We start from the raw sequence: 21,263 nt of genomic DNA, 5'->3' as shown, positions 1-21,263 counted from the left end.
CAAGTTGAGAATTCAGTCGATCGGACTGACTGTTTAGACTCATTCGCACTGTGTTCCACCACTGTACTGCAGGTAAAGATGACACACTCACCCAAAGGCAAAGATTCCCTGTATAGCCTTAACATACTCTTGAGACAAGTGCTGTTAGAGAGCACCTATGAAGGCCGGGACAGCTCACGAGGGGGTGGGTGGCCAGCACCACGCCCGGCCGCCTTTGTCTCGCCAGTGGCGATGTTTACAATCGCACCAGTTACTCATTTAAGGCTGAGTCGACCTAGGAGAGGCCCAGGACCGATTCAGATAATCGTCACTGGTGTTGGCCGTGAGCGGGAATCGAACCCGAGTCGCCGGGTTCGTAACCACTCCACTACCGCTCCCCACTCGCTCGCTCGCTCACTCACCGACTCACCCACCGCACGAGTGCAGGTCAACACACGTCCTCTTTCCGTTGCTTTCCGTCACACTGCTCAACTGTGGAACTCCCCTCACAACCGTGTCTCCCCCCCCCCCCCCAAGATCTCATAACCCCCCTTGTTTAATTCATGAAACATATCAACCCTTCGTTTCTCATTCTTTCAATAGTGTGTGCTATTTGCTTGCGAGCCGCTTGACATTTTAGGCCTCTGCTCAGCAATTGTGATTTATATAAATAAATGTAATAACAAAAAAAACCCACTTACACTACCCTCCATCCATGCTGCCCCCCCCACTCCCCCGCTCGCATACTCCCTCCCCATTTCATTACGGGGCCTTTGTGTTTTTTTTCACAATTTGACTGCTGGCATGGCCTCTCTCTCTCTCTCAGAGCCTGCCGCTCACGGAAGGGTTCTCTCTCTCTCCTGCGTCGACAGGCTGCCTGGGGAATCGGTCCCACCGTTCGCTTGCTCCGTCGTTCATGCATGGACGAGACGGGGAGAGTGAGTGGGTGGGTGACAGGGAGTTTGGAGAGCTGGGGGGGGGTAGAGCTAGGTAGGCTGAACACAGACCCTGGCGAAGTACCTCTAATGCAATTTGCTTCGCACACTGTGGGTAATGCGTCAGGCATGAAAGCAATTACCCAGTTGTGACATTCCACCCAGAGCCACAAACACTTGGCCACCGTGACCTGGTCTGACGATATTATGTTGGCCGATCTGCGTGTGTGTTTAATGAGTAGCTCTTCTCTGTCACAACTTGAGCCATCCCCCTGGGGCCTGTATTTATGATCTCAATGTCTGTTTTGTCTCATAAACTAAAACTAAACTGCCAGGTAAGACCCACTGAGCTGTCTATGTATTTTTTCGGAAGCGACCTGGCCACAAGTGATAGCCTAATTAAATGGCTTATCATGTGCAAATGTATCGCAGCCACATACTCTAAATGCATGTTTTTAAATGTAGAGGGGAAAACCGGAGGACCCGGAGAAAAATCCACGCGACCATGGGGAGAGAGACGTGCAAATTCCAAATATACAGGTGTCAGTGGGAATCGAACACGTGACCTCCTGTATACCAGGCCAGGTAATTAACATCTCGACACCGTGGCACCCCCCTCTTTGCCGTCCTATCTCAGTGCTTTCCCATCTCAATGTTGCCCCGTCTCCAGAATAGCCCTTTGGATGAAGGCCTCCTCATGCCGCTGTCAGTCATAAGTGCAGATCGGCCACACGAGAGCCTGCAGACATCACTCACCACTGATGTTAGCCATGGCCGGGAATCAAACCCAGGTCACCAGTTCAGGCGCTAACCGCCATACCACCACTCCACCACGTCTCAATGTCCCTATTGTCAATGCTCTTCTTTGTCTGCCCTGCCTCTCTGTAGGTGTGTCCTATCTCCTTTGCTGCATCCTGGCTTCCAAGCCACATTTCCATGGTGCTGTAATTTTGCATTTATTTTTTTTGTATCGCAATCTCACATTCTTGAATCCAGAGTTCGTTCCTGGTCACGTGATTGCAGGGCTCATAACTGACCGCCCCCGCTCCTGCTCATGTGACCAGATTCATCGAGCAGTCCACAGGGGACTACAACCTGTTCCGTTCAGTGAATTTCCATAACGAGCCCCACACCCCACCCTGTGTTTGCAGACCAATGTGCCCTTTTCATTATGGGTGCCGTGCGCCGAGGCACCTTTTCCGCTGTGGACGTCATGCCGTGCATCAGCAAAAACACACGCTTCAGGCTGCAAATGCAGATGGCGCGCAAGCTAATGCCTCACAATCTGCAAAAGCAGCACCGCCGCCACCTCTGGCCGTGGAGCAAGAAAACAAATCGAGAGAATCTTGAATGTTCATGGTGCAGTGAGAATGAAGGCCTACCAGGACGCCACGCGGTAAAATGGGTTTCTCCGAATTATTCTGCTGCCCTGTTTCACCCCTAAGCATGACCCACAAATGAATATTTTATATTACTGGCCGGCGTTTTTCAATGACAATGACGGGCTGGTGTTCGCACCCTGAGCTTGTACACAACTGCCACATCAGCACCTTGTGGGTCAATCTAATGATCAGACACCCTTTTAACTAAATGCCCTACCTCGGCTCTTGAGATTCTGGCGCTTGATCCTCCCGCGCCCAATTTCTCTGATGCCAACCAAGTCCCCGTGCCCTTGTGTCTGCATCCACTCCTCTCTCTGCGCACGACCCCCTCTCTTCCCCAGCGACTCCATCACGACAACTCATTTACTCACGTTTCTCTAAACGAGCACCGTGTGTCTGCGTGTCTGTCCGTGTGCGTTCAGTAAATGCTCACGAACACCAGCACCTGCCCCCAACGGTCTGCGAAAGACTGCACGGGGGATCTTTGCCTTCGCCAAAACTTCCCCTCCAGAGAGGCGAGCCGTCTGCCCGCTGGAACGAACGTGGGGCGGTGCACGCCTCCGTTAGCGTCCACCTGAAGCCTGTGGGACTAATTCTACATTCCCATGGCAGGCGCCATAGGATCTGGGTAGACGACTGTAGAAAGACGAAGGGCAGGGTCGACCCCGCCCCCCATCCCCCGCCCCCACGACCCCCAGCGTTAACCCAGACAGCTCACTAAGCGCCTACGCAATATTATCATCATTATAATGCATACAATTTGGCGTTTTGACAAATCCCGCATTAAGGCTGCTGCCGCAGAATACAGTAATCCTTATCACACGCCGCACAGAGAGGGAGGCGGATTAGAAGGGACCCAACAACGCCCACCGTCAGCTGCCCAAAAACGAAGACCTGGCGCCCTGCCTCCCGCTGCCCCATTGCCGGCACCGGCGCCACCACATATCACCTCCGATTGGCACGGTTGGCTACGTACGGTGCGAAAGAAGTTCAACATACATAAATCACCGCCACCACCACCACAGCCGCCACAACCACCACCACCACCACCACGCATCACGTGCATCCAAGGCGCGCATATCGAAAGTGGGCTCGTGTTGGCAGGGGATGGGAATGACGGTGGGGGGTGGGGGCGAGATGAGCTCCTGCCAATGGGTGAGACATGAAAGCTGCTCGCGCTGGCGCAGAGATCCCACGTGTCGCCCCAGATGGAGCCTCATGCATTAGTCATGCTCTCGGCGCCGAGGACGCAGGCTGCGATGTGACCCCATTCTCTCCATCTTCCGCACCCCGCGCCCGGTGTTTGGAAAGGTGGGAGCTGACATCGGCAAAGCGATCCGGCTCCCGTTTTCGGCGACGCGGGGTCGGTTTGAGAAGTGACGTTCAACGGGGAGGGGGTGTTTTTTTTTCCAAGCGTCCCAAGAGTGGCCGCGCCTCAAACGGTTGTCAGAGAATTGGAGCCGGTTGGAGGATTGGCATCTTGGGCGTTTGAGAAACAAACACTGGATTTTCGTATTTTACGACAGAGAGGTTACTTTTGGTGGAAGGTGGAGGGGGTGAAGGCAGAGGGGGTGGGGGGGGGGGTGCAGTGAGAGGTCGCAGCAGGGTTTCATTTAATTTCAACCGGAGTTGTCCGGGACTGAATTCTGAAAAATATTTCCTGCCCTGCCCCCCAACTTCTACAGGCTGTTGGGGGAAAGGGGCAGGCTCTGAAGGGGTGGGGGGACCCTGGGTAGGAGAGTACAGGCCAGAGAGGGGAAGGAGACGACAGCTTGGTGTCCGTGAGAATCAAGATGCCGCTCATGAGACATTTCAAATTGAACCGACTCCACCTCGGAGAGAGCAGCACCACGTGACAGTTTAGGGCCATACATTTAGTGCGTACGCATGGAGGGGGGAGAGTTAACTCAAATGCGTACACTTGCCTATGGGGGGGGTCTACTGACAATGTACGTACGCGTAGGAAACGGGGGGAAGGTGGTGAAGCCTCGATAATAACTTCTCTACATTGGCCTTCAAATGAGCCACAGTCAGTTTCTTCAGCTGTCAGACAAGTACTACCGGGAGAAGTGGGACTGTGGGAGAGGTGTCACTTGTATGCCACCGTACCCCTGACTGCAGCTATCACGCAGCTCAGCAGTGAGTCTGACATCGTCTAGCGGCCTACCCCGTGGATGATTACACATCCTTCAATCTGGCCTCACTGCAGACTGCTGCGGTGCTCTGTTCGTGCTGCTGCTGCTGCCTGGACTTCAGCACTAACACTCGTCTGTCCGTCCGTCTACTGTTACAGCAGATGTTCAGTCGACGCACTTTATAAAACGGACATTAGACAAACTTTTTAAAGGTATGCAACTTAATTATTTAATGCAGCCGGCAGTGGACTATCTGTTTGTTTCAACACGTTAATATTTTTAATCCTTGATCGTTTCTGCGTGGATTAAATATCGGCCGTTCTATAGGATTGGTATGGGGGTGTCAAGTGCACATACGCAGGTGGGGGGGGGGGGTGTAAAAAGTCCGTGTGCGTACAGGGAGAAGGGTCAAGTTGACGGATTTTTGCGTACCGACTAAATGGATGGCCCCTTAACGCCGTGCAGTGCGGCCTATTATGCGTTGGCTACTGCTGCCCTCACATTCACCTGGTGGCAGCTGACATACTCAGTTCCCACCTTTAAAATGTGTTTGAAATCTTTTGAGATTTCTCGAGGTTAATCGAACCATAATTTCCATTTTACAGGTATATATATAGCCGGATGACCAGAGTAATAATGGCGTCTCCAATGCATCACAGAAACCCAATGCATACGAGAGCCGCCCAACCGCCACCGTGTTTCCACGCTCGTGGTCAACTCAAGGTGGCCGCCATTTCTCTGCCGAAGCTCCAATTCTCGAGAACGATTCCGCTCCGTGGGCTTGCCCTGAACTCCTGGCGCGAGGTTTCGGGCCGAGCGGAGAAGCGTCACCAAAACGCGTGGCGACCAAGCGCACATCGCACGCGGAGGAAACGCATTTTGAGTTTTTGTTACGTTTAATGTAACAATTACCGTCACTGTTTGTCAGCAACAGTCCTGAAAGATCTTTAAATGTTCGTGTAATGGTAACAGTTTAACACGTAGGCTTTCACGACCAATATTGTCCATAACAGGGTTTTTTTTGGGTTAGATCGCGTAAATATAAATGTATCGTTAAAAAGCCGCCACCACCCGACACAGCCAATTAGTAAGGGTTGTCACGTAAACAGAACGTGCGAATTCGTTACTCGTACAACAAATCGGTGTGTTGGAGAGCAAATCCACATTTACATGTTGTAAATGTGTTGGAGAGCAAATCCACATTTACATGTTGTAAATGTGTTGGAGAGCAAATCCACATTTACATGTTGTAAATGTGTTGGAGAGCAAATCCACATTTACATGTTGTAAATGTGTTGGAGAGCAAGTCCACATTTACATGTTGTAAATGTGTTGGAGAGCAAATCCACATTTACATGTTGTAAATGTGTTGGAGAGCAAATCCACATTAACATGTTGTAAATGTGTTGGAGAGCAAATCCACATTTACATGTTGTAAATGTGTTGGAGAGCAAATCCACATTTACATGTTGTAAATGTGTTGGAGAGCAAGTCCACATTTACATGTTGTAAATGTGTTGGAGAGCAAGTCCACATTTACATGTTGTAAATGTGTTGGAGAGCAAATCCACATTTACATGTTGTAAATGTGTTGGAGAGCAAGTCCACATTTACATGTTGTAAATGTGTTGGAGAGCAAATCCACATTTACATGTTGTAAATGTGTTGGAGAGCAAATCCACATTTACATGTTGTAAATGTGTTGGAGAGCAAATCCACATTTACATGTTGCAAATGTGTTGGAGAGCAAATCCACATTTACATGTTGCAAATGTGTTGGAGAGCAAATCCGTACCATGTCTGTCTGCTAATATGTCTGTCTATAGTTTTCTGGTTAGATTTTATGTCGCTATTTCATTATACCTGATGATGATTGCTTGTGTTGCAATCGAAACGTCGTATGCTATTATTTAATTTAATTTATTATTTTATCTTTAGACGTGACTTAACCGAAAGAACCAAATAACCGTACCATGTTGTTAACATGTTGTTTACATGTTGTAAATTTTATGGATTTTCTCTCCAACACAAACACACCGGTGTGCTGTACTAGTGACGAATTGGCATGTTCTGTTAACGTGTATTATAGATGTAATGGTAACGTAGAAAATTATATCTGGGGAAACCGCTGCCAATCGTGGGGATGGTACTTTTAAATTATTTTTTACAAACTCAAGTTGCCCTTTCACTCGAGTTGCAGGCAGACTTCAAGTGGAGGGAAAAACGAAGAGAAGAAGACGGAGAGTAAGATGAACGAGATCCCACTGTCAATCTCAGCCAGAGGACAGCAAACCAATGTTATGGCGAAAGCCAAACATCGGGGGAGGGTGGATCGGTCACAGACAATCAGTGGCGGAAATTCCACATTCTCACACTGGGGGCCAGTCTCTCCACAGTGAAGTCAACAGTCTCTCCATCGTCGGCTTCGTAACAAACTACCGCTCGTTTTTCTTTTCGCTGCGAGGGGGAGTTGACTCAGCCCGTGATCCCTCTCGCGTAAATTAAAGGAGTGCCACATTTGTGGAATGTCATCAGCGGTTATGCTGCAGAGAAACTTGCCCCTCGCCATCCGATGTGGACTTTTGTTGCCACGAGCTCAGGGCCATCAGCGTAGTAGATGGCCCACAAGTCCCACGTTCGAGCGAGCAGCACAAATATGTCAGCACGACGGGAACGTTCCAACGATTTCACCGTTTGTCGTTGGGAGCGCTGAGACGCATCGTATTTTTCTCACGAGATTTGCCAGTTATACATAGAAGAAAATCCATTGCCGTGATTATTTTGTGTAATTTATTGCCCGACTGGTAAAACAAATGCAATATGAGAAGAATAAATAGTCTAATATAATGGTAAATATAAGCATATTATAAATGAGAAATTGTTCTCTAATTGACTTATAATAATTATGATACGGAGGGGAATAGGGCATACAAAATGTAATTTTAACATTTCAAGTCAAATAACACTCTGAATTCCCATGCAAAACATTTCTAATGCTTTAATGCCAACCAATCAATACTATCACCCTATAACCTTTCTACAGTCATTCCGATTCCATTGAGAATGTATTTGTCAATATTCGCTCGTTTCTGCAGGAATATAATCTCGCGCACGCACGCATGCATTCCCCAAACCCGATAGTCGACAGCATTATTATGAAAGCAAAATAAAAAACCGTTCTATCACTCCCAAAGCATGTGCAATACAAACAAAAAAAAGAAAGAGACAAAGGTATCCCGTATAGCCTTAACATACGGTGGGGGCAAGTGCTGTTAACGAGTAGTACTGATGAAGGCCGGCACACGAGGGGGTGGGTGGCCAGCGCCACGCCCGGCCGCCTTTGTCTCTCGAGTGGCAACGTTGACACACAGTACCAGGTAGTCATTTTAGACTGAGTCGACCTAGGGGAGGCCCAGGACCAGGTTCACATAATGGAGAGCAGCGGTGGCCGTAAGTGCAGCACGCTAACCGCCACGCTACCGCTCCTCAAAACAAACAAACACACGGGCACTGTGCACTGACAAAACACAGACATCGTTTTTTTTTGTGCTTTCATCCACTGCGAAAGGACGGATGACTCACGCTGTGACACAGTCGCACCCAGGGCTGCCACGACCAAGCCAACGGCGGCATTTGGCGAGATCCCCCGCGAAGCATTATCCTCTTCACCCGCCACCGTCGTCGTCGTCGCCATTGTCAGCATGGGCGAGGCGGGCACGAGCGCGTGTACGGTCTCGGCTTTTGGAATGCAGAGTTGGTGGATCACGAAGACATTTTTATGCAAGGAACCCCACCGCTCAAGGAGGCAGGTCATGAAGCGAGGTTGCTCACCTCATTGTAAAGTGGTATTTTTGTATAATTACTACGCTTGTGTACCCAGGAAAGCCTCACTCATGACTCATGTTCAGGAGGGTCCTGCCAAGCCCACGCAGCAATTGCTGTGCAGATTCCAATTCAGTAATTTGCAATTGCTGAATTGGAAAATTTGCAATTACTCAATTGCAATTACTGAATTGGAATCTACATAGCAATTTGGACAATGACACTGGCACACAATGGCCTACACTGCCACACAAAGGGGCGCTCCGGTGGCGAGATGTTAGCTCCCTCGCCTGGTATGCAGGAGGTTGTGGGTTCGATCCTAGGCCCCTGACGATGCCTGTTGTATATTTGGAGCCTCTCCCCGTGGTGGTCACGTTGATTTATTTCCAAGTCCTCCGCTTTTGTCCTCCACATTTAGAAACATGCTTGTAGATTATGTATCTGCCAATATAAATTCACACATGTGATGATGATGATGATGATATAAGCCACTTCGATGATGTGTCCCGGTGTGGCCAAGTCGGCTCTAAAACAAGAGGTAAAAGCTCAGTGGGCTTTACCTGGTCAATGAAATGGTTTCGTGTCATTTACTCCCGTGAATGATGTCTTGGGATCTTTAACATCCACCGTGACGCAGACGACGCGTAGTATATTTCACGGTGAATAACACCCGCAGAATTAAATCGGGACAGCAGCTGGATTCGAATCGTGAGCCTCTGCGACAAGCGGCCACTGCGCTACCAGTGTCCATGTGGGTTTTTTCTCGGCACTCTGGTTTCCTATGAAAGCTCGCCAGGTTCAAGGCGTGGTACGCTAACCATTATGCCACCGCTCCCAAACTCTCACTTCCAACTTACAGGTATTTTATTACTGGCAATTATTGTTCCAATTTGGTTATATGTTCACTTTTAAACTAGAAATCTGGACTATGACACTGACATTTTATTCCACTCCCGGTGCATTTGAATTAAAAAAAAACCTTGGCTTTGAGAAACAAATGCTTCCTGAAAAAAAATGTCTTACCCTTTCCATCTGCCCATAGGACTTGGCCTGTGTGAGGTCTGCAAAACAGAGACAGAGAGAAAACAAAAGGTAATTAAATTAATTTCAAAACGGTCAACATGTCCCAGCAGTTGGTTGTCGATTTGGTGGCTCCCCCCCACCCACCACCACCCTGTAGGTGGCCGAATTGTAAATGTTGCAGTGGGTTTACTCTCCAACACACAACCGGTGTTGCTGTACCAGTAACGAATTGGCCACGTTCTGTTTACGTGACAAACCTTACTAGTTGGCCGTGTCGGGTGGTGGCGGGTTTAACGACACATTCATATTTACCCGATCTAAATACCCTTAGGTATTTTCGGTAAAGTCACGTAGGTAAAAAAAATTTAACTACACATTTTTGGACCATCTTATTTGACAGGCACTATTCTACTTTACCGAGTGTTAACATCCCCAGCGTTTAACAGTACTCTCCTTTTATGTATTTGGATTGTCAACCAACACTGGGTAAAAAACACATGTGCTTTGTCGTTCTCTTCTAGCATGTGCACCTTTAGCATGTGCACCTTTAGCATGTGCACCTTTAGCATGTGCACCTTTAGCATGTGCAGCTTTAGCATGTGCACCTTTAGCATGTGCACCTTTAGCATGTGCACCTTTAGCATGTGCAGCTTTAGCATGTGCACCTTTAGCATGTGCAACTTTAGCATGTGCACCTTTAGCATGTGCACCTTTAGCATGTGCATTTGTTCTCTTTTAGCCCCGCCCCCCCCCCCCCAATACGTTCCATTCATTGGCTACCCGATCTAACCCAAAAAAACCCTCTATTATGAAGTGGTGTAAGTTCCACGTTCCTTTGAGAGCAAACAATCTGTGCACAGGACAACCACTGTTCACGTTCGGCAAAGTGTTTCTAATTATACCGACCGCGCTGAGGACCAATGGGGCATGGCGGCCCTGTCTGGGATTTGAACTCACGACCTTTAAAAGCGGTGCTCTCCGCTAAAGCCCCTCCGGACAATAGAACATTAAATTAAACTGATGAAGAATAATAATATTATTACTTTCAATAATAACAATGCCTTATTTAATGAACTCTCATTTCCCACAAATGAGGTATAATTAGGATTCGCTCAATGAGCCTCCGCAGGCTCCCAAATTTGAAAGCACGCGAAAATGAATTCCCTTAAGGGAAAATGATGCACGCTAGTAAATAAACACATTAAAGAAGTTTGTCGGTTTTTTGCGAAAAGCTAAATTTGTGTTTCGTGATATGCAATCTGTAAGTAAAAGTCTGCCTATGAAACTAAAATTGCCCCCAAGTAGTATGCATTTCATTTTGTTCTATTACAACTGTGCTATCAGTGACTCTTTTTAAGAGCTACTGCATACCCCTCCCATGTGAGAAAACCGCCTCTGGAAGGTCATCACAGAACAATAGAGATGTATGATAGAAACCAGACATGTCCTACAGATGTGCTTAGAAATGTTAAGTCACTCGTTGTTTATTGTTGAGTTGTTAAGCAGAGACTTAAGATATTTCTTGACGTACCGCGAGGAGGCCGCTCTCCGTTCTTACAGTTACATGCTAATTTCTCACATTAACATCACTAGCCCCGGCCACTTCTTTATGACCCTTGAGCTACACCCATTTCAAACCTTTTAAAACAGTCTACATCAGCAGCAAACCATGCTTTCCCACCTGACGATGGACGCTTGTGTTGCGCCCGAAACGTCGTGATTTATTTTATTTTATACCTACGTGACTTTACCGAAAGAACCAAAGAGTATGGATTCCTGCAGTCACGAAAGCTTCAAATCAAGATTAAATACATAACAGCTATACAATTAAGAATAAGAAGAATTCAAACAAAATCGAAACCTAAAATCGTACCAATGACTCTCATACTGTCTGTGACACATGGCAGTAAAACTGATCTTTTTAATTACAATTTATGAAATTCCGATTATTAAATTTTTTTGGCAGTAAATTTCAGTGAGACAGTAAACTTCCGTTTTCAACAAGGCTGCACCGAACCCGGATTCAAACCCAGGTCCTCAGCAGTGCCGGGCCAACGATCTGACCTTCTGAGCCACCCCAATAACCTGTCCCCAAATGTTTTGTTGCTCGCTCGACTCACAACGCGGCCCACACTTGGCATCGCCAGAAGACTGCGAAAATCCATCGCTCGCCGTCTCGCGTAAGCCCTCTATGGCAATTCAATTCGCTGTCCCTCATTAGGCGATTCGTGAATGTAGCAAAGTTGCGCTGCGCTAGGAGGCGCAGCGGTCATATCACTCTCGCTGACTTGGCGGTTCAGAGGCGAAAGCTGCACAGCATGCTGGGGGCAGGGGGGGTCACGCTTCAGGTTGGGGACAACACAAGACAAGACAAGACAGACACAGACGAATGGACATTTGTTCCAACATACAGAACAGCAGAAACATAAGCAGACTTAGGGACAGGCAGGCAAGCAGTCGAGACACCGGTCCAGGTTTACATAGAATGGCAGGAAGACACAACAACAGACAGGCAGACAGACAGATAGACAGGCAAGCAGGGGAAACAAGCAGACCAGTCTGCAGTTACACAGAGAGACCGCCAGGCAGACAAACAGATGGTGATACATAGACAGAGAGAAATGCAGCAGGCAGAGATACACACCGGAGCATCACACAACACCGACAATGCATACTTTTTTGCGCAGATGTAGCACAAGACAATGGAGCCGTAATAATAGCCACGCGCTCTAGTCCCGATGAAATGTTGATCCACTCGTGGTGCAACATTTGCTGAGCTAATACCACCCATTAACGTGTTACTCATAAAGTCTGACGGGGAGAAAATCGGACGCGACCTTTTCCCCGATAACGGTATAAGATCGTCTGTGCACGTGTACACCGTGTTCAAATGAGGACAGCTGTAACATATTTGCCATGATGGAATACCCTCACATATGCACCTCATAAAATGTAAGTGTGTGTGTGTGTGTGCGTTCACTTCACGGTCATGAACACAATTTGCAATTGGTATCTGAAACTGGCCTGGGATTTCGTTAACAGGATTTGTCCTGACAGTCAATAATGATGAACAGGGTACCTCCGTCTTATTAGATTACACGTACATTACGTGTTACACAAGGATATCGCGCACACAACACATGTTGAATGTTTACTCCTTACAGAATTCAGCCGTGCGGTGCTTTGGTTAAAATGCCAAACTCACACTCGGGGGGCAGATGACTCAGTCTAGCATCCATTTGGGGGTCGATAAAATGAGTAGCACTTTGTGGGAAGTAATCAGGGGTCAGAGAGACTGACCTCCACCGTAGGAATGTGGAACTTCTACTAATGGCCCAGGGCTAGAGAGATGAGCACCCACTTTAGTCGTACACCACCCTAAAGTTGCCATTGCGCAAGGTCAACTTTGATCATATTTCACTTATCGCTGAACAAATAGAAATACGCTCCGGGTGAGAGTGAGTTCTGGCCCCAATGCACACTTTTCAAAGGTAATAAAACGATGATAATTATATTCCTAATCCTAGCATCAATATTTTAATGGACTCGGTCTGAGGGTGCAGATGAGATAGGTTATATATATTGCAATGATGGAGGCTTTGAGAAAATAGCCTACGATTGTGGACGATACCACCTACAGGCGAGACCAAGCACGGCTTGGCGACCTCACCTCGGCACCTAAATCCACAACTTGCAGGCGAAAAACACCGCTCGCGGAGTCGAACCTCCCCGAGCCGGACTCGGCGAGAGGGCCCAGCGGACCCTTGAACGCGTCAGTCAACCAAGTGATCTCCCGCCAGTGGCAACCTTGCTCTCTCTCTCGTTTTTGGACGTGAAATTTCCATACATTTTCGTATCGTTAATTAAAAATGCACATTTCGGACCTCCCCAAAAGATAATTTTGACCCGCCGCCGCCGCCGATGATACCTCCATGTCAGACAGCCCCCCGTAACATCACGGGCACAACCTCCGCATTGCCAGCTGTGGACACGCAGCACGAGCACAAAGCCAGTCACAGTGGCGTGCTGCTTGGCTCTTATTAAAAATAATAAACAAGCCGGAGGTGGCCGGGGATACAAAAAAAAGGTCACGGGGTGGAGCAGGCCACTTGTTAATAGGCGCGGCTGCAACGTGAAATTACCGTCCGCCGTCGCTACCACCGCTCCTTACTGCCACTCTGAGCCAACTCTTTGTCACGCTCGCCGGCTCCTACAGAGGAGCAACCGCTGCCACCTCTCCGCGGGTTTCCAGGTGTTAAACGGCAGGCTCTGCAATAATGCACAATTGCACATTTTGTGCGTGTTTCATAAAGGGAACGGAATATTGTCATCCGGGTTTTATCACTCGATGGCATCTTTTTGATTCCCCGTTTATTAACCTACCGACACAGCGCGCACAAATCTCGTTTCATTTTTCTGCTTTTTTTCCCCCAAAATAAGTGTTCTACTGCCACAGCGTGCATTATGTGAATTGCGTTTCTGGAATGAAACAAATCTTTAGAGCCACAGATGCTCTTTTGTAGATTATGATCCCGTGATGTAACAGGAATCTTCGCTTAAATCGGGTCTCCTGTTCCCTCGTCCCTGTGCACCCACACATTTAGAATGCTGCCACGCTCCTGCCGCAAACACCAAAAGCTAAAAGGGGAATAAAAAAGAACATGAAGACCAAGTGGAAGGAGCTCCAGGACGATGGCCTTAGCACATGGGGTGGGTTTAGCATGTGAGCTATGGTTATGATCTGGTTGGCCGGTGTGGTGAGAGCGAGCGTTGTGATCTGGTTGGTCAATGTGCTTAGAGTGAGCATTATGATCTGGTTGGTGAGTGTGGTGAGAGCGAGCGTTGTGATCTGGTTGGTCAGTGTGGTTAGAGCGAGCATTATGATCTGGTTGGTCAGTGTGGTTAGAGCGAGCGTTGTGATCTGGTTGGTCAGTGTGGTTAGAGCGAGCATTATGATCTGGTTGGTGAGTGTGGTGAGAGCGAGCGTTGTGATCTGGTTGGTCAGTGTGGTTAGAGCGAGCGTTGTGATCTGGTTGGTCAGTGTGGTTAGAGCGAGCATTATGATCTGGTTGGTCAGTGTGGTTAGAGCGAGCGTTATGATCTGGTTGGTCAGTGTGGTTAGAGCGAGCGTTGTGATCTGGTTGGTCAGTGTGGTTAGAGCGAGCATTATGATCTGGTTGGTGAGTGTGGTTAGAGCGAGCGTAATGATCTGGTTGGCCAGTGTGGTTAGAGCGAGCGTTGTGATCTGGTTGGTCAGTGTGGTTAGAGCGAGCGTTATGATCTGGTTGGTCAGTGTGGTTAGAGCGAGCGTTGTGATCTGGTTGGCCAGTGTGGTTAGAGCGAGCGTTATGATCTGGTTGGTCAGTGTGGTTAGAGCGAGCGTTGTGATCTGGTTGGTCAGTGTGGTTAGAGCGAGCATTATGATCTGGTTGGTCAGTGTGGTTAGAGCGAGCGTTATGATCTGGTTGGTCAGTGTGGTTAGAGCGAGCGTTATGATCTGGTTGGTCAGTGTGGTTAGAGCGAGCATTATGATCTGGTTGGTCAGTGTGGTTAGAGCGAGCATTATGATCTGGTTGGCCAGTGTGGTTAGAGCGAGCGTTATGATCTGGTTGGTCAGTGTGGTTAGAGCGAGCGTTATGATCTGGTTGGTCAGTGTGGTTAGAGCGAGCGTTGTGATCTGGTTGGTCAGTGTGGTTAGAGCGAGCATTATGATCTGGTTGGTGAGTGTGGTTAGAGCGAGCGTTATGATCTGGTTGGTCAGTGTGGTTAGAGCGAGCGTTGTGATCTGGTTGGTCAGTGTGGTTAGAGCGAGCGTTGTGATCTGGTTGGTCAGTGTGGTTAGAGCGAGCGTTATGATCTGGTTGGTCAGTGTGGTGAGAGCGAGCGTTATGATCTGGTTGGTCAGTGTGGTTAGAGCGAGCGTTGTGATCTGGTTGGCCAGTGTGGTTAGAGCGAGCGTTATGATCTGGTTGGTCAGTGTGGTGAGAGCGAGCGTTATGATCTGGTTGGTCAGTGTGGTTAGAGCGAGCGTTATGATCTGGTTGGTCAGTGTGGTGAGAGCGAGCGTTATGATCTGGTTGGCCAGTGTGGTTAGAGCGAGCGTTATGATCTGGTTGGCCAGTGTGGTTAGAGCGAGTGTTATGATCTGGTTGGTCAGTGTAGTTAGAGCGAGCGTTATGATCTGGTTGGCCAGTGTGGTGAGAGCGAGCGTTATGATCTGGTTTGTCAGTGTAGTTAGAGCGAGCGTTGTGATCTGGTTGGTCAGTGTGGTTAGAGCGAGCGTTATGATCTGGTTGGTCAGTGTGGTTAGAGCGAGCATTGTGATCTGGTTGGCCAGTGTGGTTAGAGCGAGCGTTGTGATCTGGTTGGCCAGTGTGGTTAGAGCGAGCGTTATGATCTGGTTGGTCAGTGTGGTTAGAGCGAGCATTGTGATCTGGTTGGCCAGTGTGGTTAGAGCGAGCATTGTGATCTGGTTGGTCAGTGTGGTTAGAGCGAGCGTTGTGATCTGGTTGGTCAGTGTGGTGAGAGCGAGCGTTATGATCTGGTTGGTCAGTGTAGTTAGAGTGAGCGTTGTGATCTGGTTGGTCAGTGTGGGTAGAGCGAGCGTTATGATCTGGTTGGTCAGTGTGGTGAGAGCGAGCGTTATGATCTGGTTGGTCAGTGTGGTGAGAGCGAGCGTTATGATCTGGTTGGTCAGTGTGGTTAGAGCGAGCGTTGTGATCTGGTTGGTCAGTGTGGTTAGAGCGAGCGTTGTGATCTGGTTGGTCAGTGTGGTTAGAGCGAGCGTTGTGATCTGGTTGGTCAATGTAGTTAGAGCGAGCGTTGTGATCTGGTTGGTCAGTGTGGTTAGAGCGAGCGTTGTGATCTGGTTGGTCAATGTAGTTAGAGCGAGCGTTATGATCTGGTTGGTCAGTGTGGTTAGAGCGAGCGTTGTGATCTGGTTGGTCAGTGTGGTTAGAGCGAGCGTTGTGATCTGGTTGGTCAATGTAGTTAGAGCGAGCGTTATGATCTGGTTGGTCAGTGTGGTTAGAGCGAGCGTTATGATCTGGTTGGTCAGTGTGGTTAGAGCGAGCGTTGTGATCTGGTTGGTCAATGTAGTTAGAGCGAGCGTTATGATCTGGTTGGTCAGTGTGGTTAGAGCGAGCGTTATGATCTGGTTGGTCAGTGTGGTTAGAGCGAGCGTTGTGATCTGGTTGGTCAATGTAGTTAGAGCGAGCGTTGTGATCTGGTTGGTCAGTGTGGTTAGAGCGAGCGTTGTGATCTGGTTGGTCAGTGTGGTTAGAGCGAGCGTTATGATCTGGTTGGTCAGTGTGGTTAGAGCGAGCGTTGTGATCTGGTTGGTCAATGTAGTTAGAGCGAGCGTTATGATCTGGTTGGTCAGTGTGGTTAGAGCGAGCGTTGTGATCTGGTTGGTCAGTGTGGTTAGAGCGAGCGTTGTGATCTGGTTGGTCAGTGTGGTTAGAGCGAGCGTTATGATCTGGTTGGTCAGTGTGGTTAGAGCGAGCGTTGTGATCTGGTTGGTCAGTGTGGTTAGAGCGAGCGTTATGATCTGGTTGGTCAGTGTGGTTAGAGCGAGCGTTGTGATCTGGTTGGCCCATGTAGTTAGAGCGAGCGTTATGATCTGGTTCGCCAGTGTGGTTCGGGATAACAAAGTAACAGCATACTAGCATCACTGTTGTCTGTGGTGATATGGGGGACACACATAACAGATCATATTCATAACATAGGTTTTTTGGGTTAGATCGCATAAATATTCACGCGATCTATTTACGCGCTCTAACCCAAAAAACCTATATTATGATTGATATTGGTTGCGAAAGCATACGTGTTAAACTGACAGATCCTATTATCTGCAAAAAAATGCACTCATTCGTAATTTTAAAAAAATGCATTGATAATAGTGGATAACAAGATGAAGAGGGACACGGAAAATTAGAATTCTCACACACCCTTCCAGCTGCCATGGATTCTAGGAGTTTAAAAATAATAGGGTTGCGGATAAGAGGAGTTCTCGCCTAATTTGACGCTACAATGAAGGGCGAGTGAACACGTGGGGACAGTAACCTGATTATAGGAACGCATCACTTGCGATGGATCATTTTCCCGACCATTCACCGCAGGTAAAGCTTCAACGGGGGGTGCGGACGTGATCACATCTGCCGGTCATCTCAGTCAGTCAACCCATGGCACCTGCAGGGTCTGTCCCGTGACCTCCTGCCAACGAGCGTTCGACACTCCACGTGGCCTTAAAAGCGCACATAGCCTGGCACAAGCGCCGTGGTGATACCACCACCAGTTAGTGGCGAATGGCGGTTATTGTTGTTGTAATAACCGGCAGAAAGAAAGAGAGAGAGAAAAAAATCAATACGGCTCGGGTAACAAACAATTAGGAGCAAAAAAATAACCAATCTGAAAGAAAAGACGGGAAGAAAGTCCCAGCGGTGCCTGGCTCGCCAGGCTGCATAGCACGGATGAAATGAGTGATAATGGATTAGTATTATTATAAGGCTGCCGTAGATTTGGGCGCAGCAGCTCTTTGAGGGATCCGCCGTTAGGGCTCCTTATTGAAGGGTCACTGTCATGTTCACGTCTGTCCATCTGCCTGTCCGTCGACGCCATTCATGTTTTTGCACGCATTTCTTTTTTTATATATATAAAAAATAAACGTCTATTTAAAAATGAACATCTATAAACGAATCCACTGTGAAACTTACAGCACCTAGCTTGCCAATGTGCATGCACTGGTCTGTATACTTTTTCGACAAAAATTGGACGCAAACCACTGGGGAAAATAACTGCGAGGATCCCAGCCCTGAAGAGTTCAATTCTTGAGCTTCAACCGTTCATCCCTGAAATAATCAGTTCGGTACGTACAGAGGTGCGGTAACATGGCGCGCTAATAACCTGTCCCGAGGCTGGGTGCGAGTCTAGGCCACAGCTAGCATCAGTAGCGACTGATGTCTGAACTGGTGCAGGGCCTGATTGACAAGAGAGTGTGGGTGGACTTTCGTCCAGCAGGGAGATGACTAAGAGCTGTGACCTATTTTATGTAACGCGTTGTAACAGTGGTATACATCTATAGGATCCAAAGTGGTGAAACTGTACACCCCAGGCGTATACATCTGTACAAGCTACTGCGGTGAGAATTTACAGAATTCACATCTTTGTCAATCTAGCAGTGTGCACCGATAGCAATGGGCAGACACTGCTGTGATAAGAACCTCCAAAATCTGTGGTTCGAGAATAGAATCCACAGTGGTGTGAATCGATAAAATCGGCAGTGGTGTGAATCTATAGAATCTGCAGGGGTGGCTTAAAATTGCAAAAAAAACCTACGATTGAAAAAAACGACGACAATCAACCAAGGCAACAATAGTCGTTGGCCGGCTTCGTAGAGCGAGAGAGAAGAGAGCGCACGGCAACAAAAAACACCAAAAGAACTCCGCCAACGGCAAGGGGCATGTGGCGCGCCCTCCCGCACAGAGCCGTGGGGGCCCCCTGCAGACGACGGGTGGCATCATTGAAGCGCCGCGTTGGGCCCGCGCCACCGGCGAAGACGCAAAAAGCTCATCCGGGCTCTCGAACCGACGAGCCGTTTGGAATCATTAGCACCTGGGAGGGGGGCTGGGGGGGGGCTGTGGGGGGGGCTGGGGGGGGGCTGGGGGGGGCTGGGAGAGGGGTTTCGGTTCGCCATCACGTGCCGGGGCGGTACCACTGCCGCGCGAGATCGCTGGGAGGCGAAGGTGGTGGCTGCGAATGAGGGAAGGCACGGATCATGGGTGCCCACTGCGGTAGGGACGACGCAAGGCGTTGCGGATTCTTATGTTGTTGTTGTTGTCGTCGTCGTCGGGCCTTGAGGGTGGCCGGTGTCGTTGGTGGGCGAGGAGCGACGGACGCAACGCCGGCGTTTGTGCGCTCGGACGACACCAAACATGCGCCCGTGATTAAATAGAATGTGCCAATACATCCCATTAGACGTGCCTTATTTACAGCTGGCCCCGATAATTGGATAGAAAGTGCCAATGATTCCTGCTAACTAAGAGAAATATACAAACAATGGGGTCGCCCCCCCCACCCGCCTCCACCCGACCCCGTAATGGGACAGTGCGGCGTGTCAATAATTCCTGTTCGATGGGGGGAAAAAAGCATGCAAACAAACGTTCCTAATTGAATATTGCGCACCAGTACGTTCCATTCATTGAGAATGGCCCGTACGCACAATGTATGTATGTTGAACTTCTTTTGCACCGTACATACGCCAACCCGCGCACAGCCCTCTATGCCAATGCACCGCTGGATGGGGGGGGGGCTCTCCACGCCGTACGGATCGTGAGGATGATTTGACCATACTTCACCTTGCAGGTCAGTGTTAGGTTTGTGAAGGTGACGGGGGTGGGGGAGGGGCACAGATATTTGAGCATTGTACAGGGTGGTGCAGATGTCTTGTGACCTCCCCCCACACCCCCCATTTAAATCTCTAAAACCAACACATCTGGACCACCCTGTACTGGACAATTGTGGATTTTTGCTGCACTGCGCCCTGCTGCCGACAACGTCACCCCGCGGCAGCCTATAGCACCTGTTTTTCCACGGTGGCCACCCACCCAAGAACTAACCAGGCTCACCCCTGCTTAGCGTTTTAGTTCTGACGGCAAGGTCGGGTACATTATGGGCCCTTTGGTTACAGGCCCAATGTAACAAATCGGAAATATTTTTCCCATTCAAAGGGTTGCAAAATATGGAGGCTTATCATATCGGTGACACGGCGAGCAAAAAAAACGTCTTGTAATGATGAAAGCAAAATGAATATAATCATTCAGGGATGTGGCACAGATGGCTTCACGCAATAGGAGCAGCAATATGTGGTCCCTGGTTTGACCTTAAACATTCAGTGGTATAAATCAATCAGCAAAGCAATGGCCTTCATTTATAAGCCAGATGAGAAGTCGTTTGGGAAGCCAGTGTCATTTTCAAGTCGTGCCAAAGCACCTCCCCGCTCACAAACGCGCTCGGCATGTGCTTCTGTCCACTTGTGTCCTTGAGCAAGCGGCGCATATTACAGATTGCTACAGGGAGGACCATTTAGGGCAGCATCAGGTCAAATTGTGACAGAAATTATGTTCGGAAACCCTCACGGCGAGCGGTCACCTCAAGTCACGGGAACAATCCCTGGAAGATGATACCGTGGAACTACTTCGGAAGTTGCAAGTACGCTTCGCTAGGCGGCACATGCTTCTCAGCCTTTAAAATAACATTTGCCACGTGGTAAACAATTCGGCCAGGTGGCTCCGTGGCAGAGCGAGTGGCTCGCATTTGAATGTTTCGAGTTCCAGTCGTGGTTTTGCGGTTTCGCTGCGCCTATAAACCCTCCAGGGCCGATAAAATTCCTAACATTTCGTGGGGGACGCCAAAAGTGTTTGTCCTATAGAAAGACTTACCCTGCCATATGAACGTGGAATTTCCACCGCTGGTTCGTCGATGTAAAAAGGAGATAAGCACCATCTCAATACTCAATTTGAGCGGTAATTTTTTTGTCTTTCTTTGAACAATCCAAAACATAAACCCAAAACATTTCTCATCGCTTCCCGAGTCGCGTAAAGGCGCAAGGAGCGATTCATTATCGTATCGAGTCGCGGTTTGTAGGGGCGACACTTTTGTGAAGTTAGGCAACAACAGCAACAATAACAACAACAAAAATCGCCCGTTTTGCTCTTTGTCCGCTCCGTAGAAGCTGGGAAGCGTTCAGTGGGCTTCACGTAAGTTTGTACACTTGTGGCAGAGCGCAAGAAGACAGAGTTTGCGTGGCCGGAAACTGTCGAACACTGTCCCACCTCCTCAGCCGCTTCACTAAATTGTTGACCAGAGATGCAACGTTTGACCACCGCTGAGGGAAGAAGGCATTTCCCCTTGCCGCCACCCCCGACTAAAACCGAGGCTCACCCCGAACTCTGCGCCCTTGGCAGGAATCCTCCGAGCACAATGACGTC

The 21,263-nt window shown here is 48.8% G+C and overlaps 1 protein-coding gene across 1 annotated transcript in view; it reads right to left on the bottom strand.

Moving 5' to 3' along the window:
* Positions 1-21,263, bottom strand: part of PAWR (pro-apoptotic WT1 regulator) — a 131,165-nt gene that overhangs the window by 21,937 nt on the left and 87,965 nt on the right. Inside the window, exon 4 of the mRNA XM_078856483.1 lies at positions 9,277-9,314. Within this exon, the coding sequence (XP_078712609.1) occupies positions 9,277-9,314 (38 nt within the window). The remainder of the gene's footprint in view (positions 1-9,276; positions 9,315-21,263) is intronic.

This window comes from Lampetra fluviatilis, chromosome 5 (assembly GCF_964198595.1).
Source record: "Lampetra fluviatilis chromosome 5, kcLamFluv1.1, whole genome shotgun sequence".
In the NCBI taxonomy this organism is placed as follows: Eukaryota; Metazoa; Chordata; class Hyperoartia; order Petromyzontiformes; family Petromyzontidae; genus Lampetra; species Lampetra fluviatilis.
This window is presented reverse-complemented; position numbering and strand designations above follow the sequence as displayed.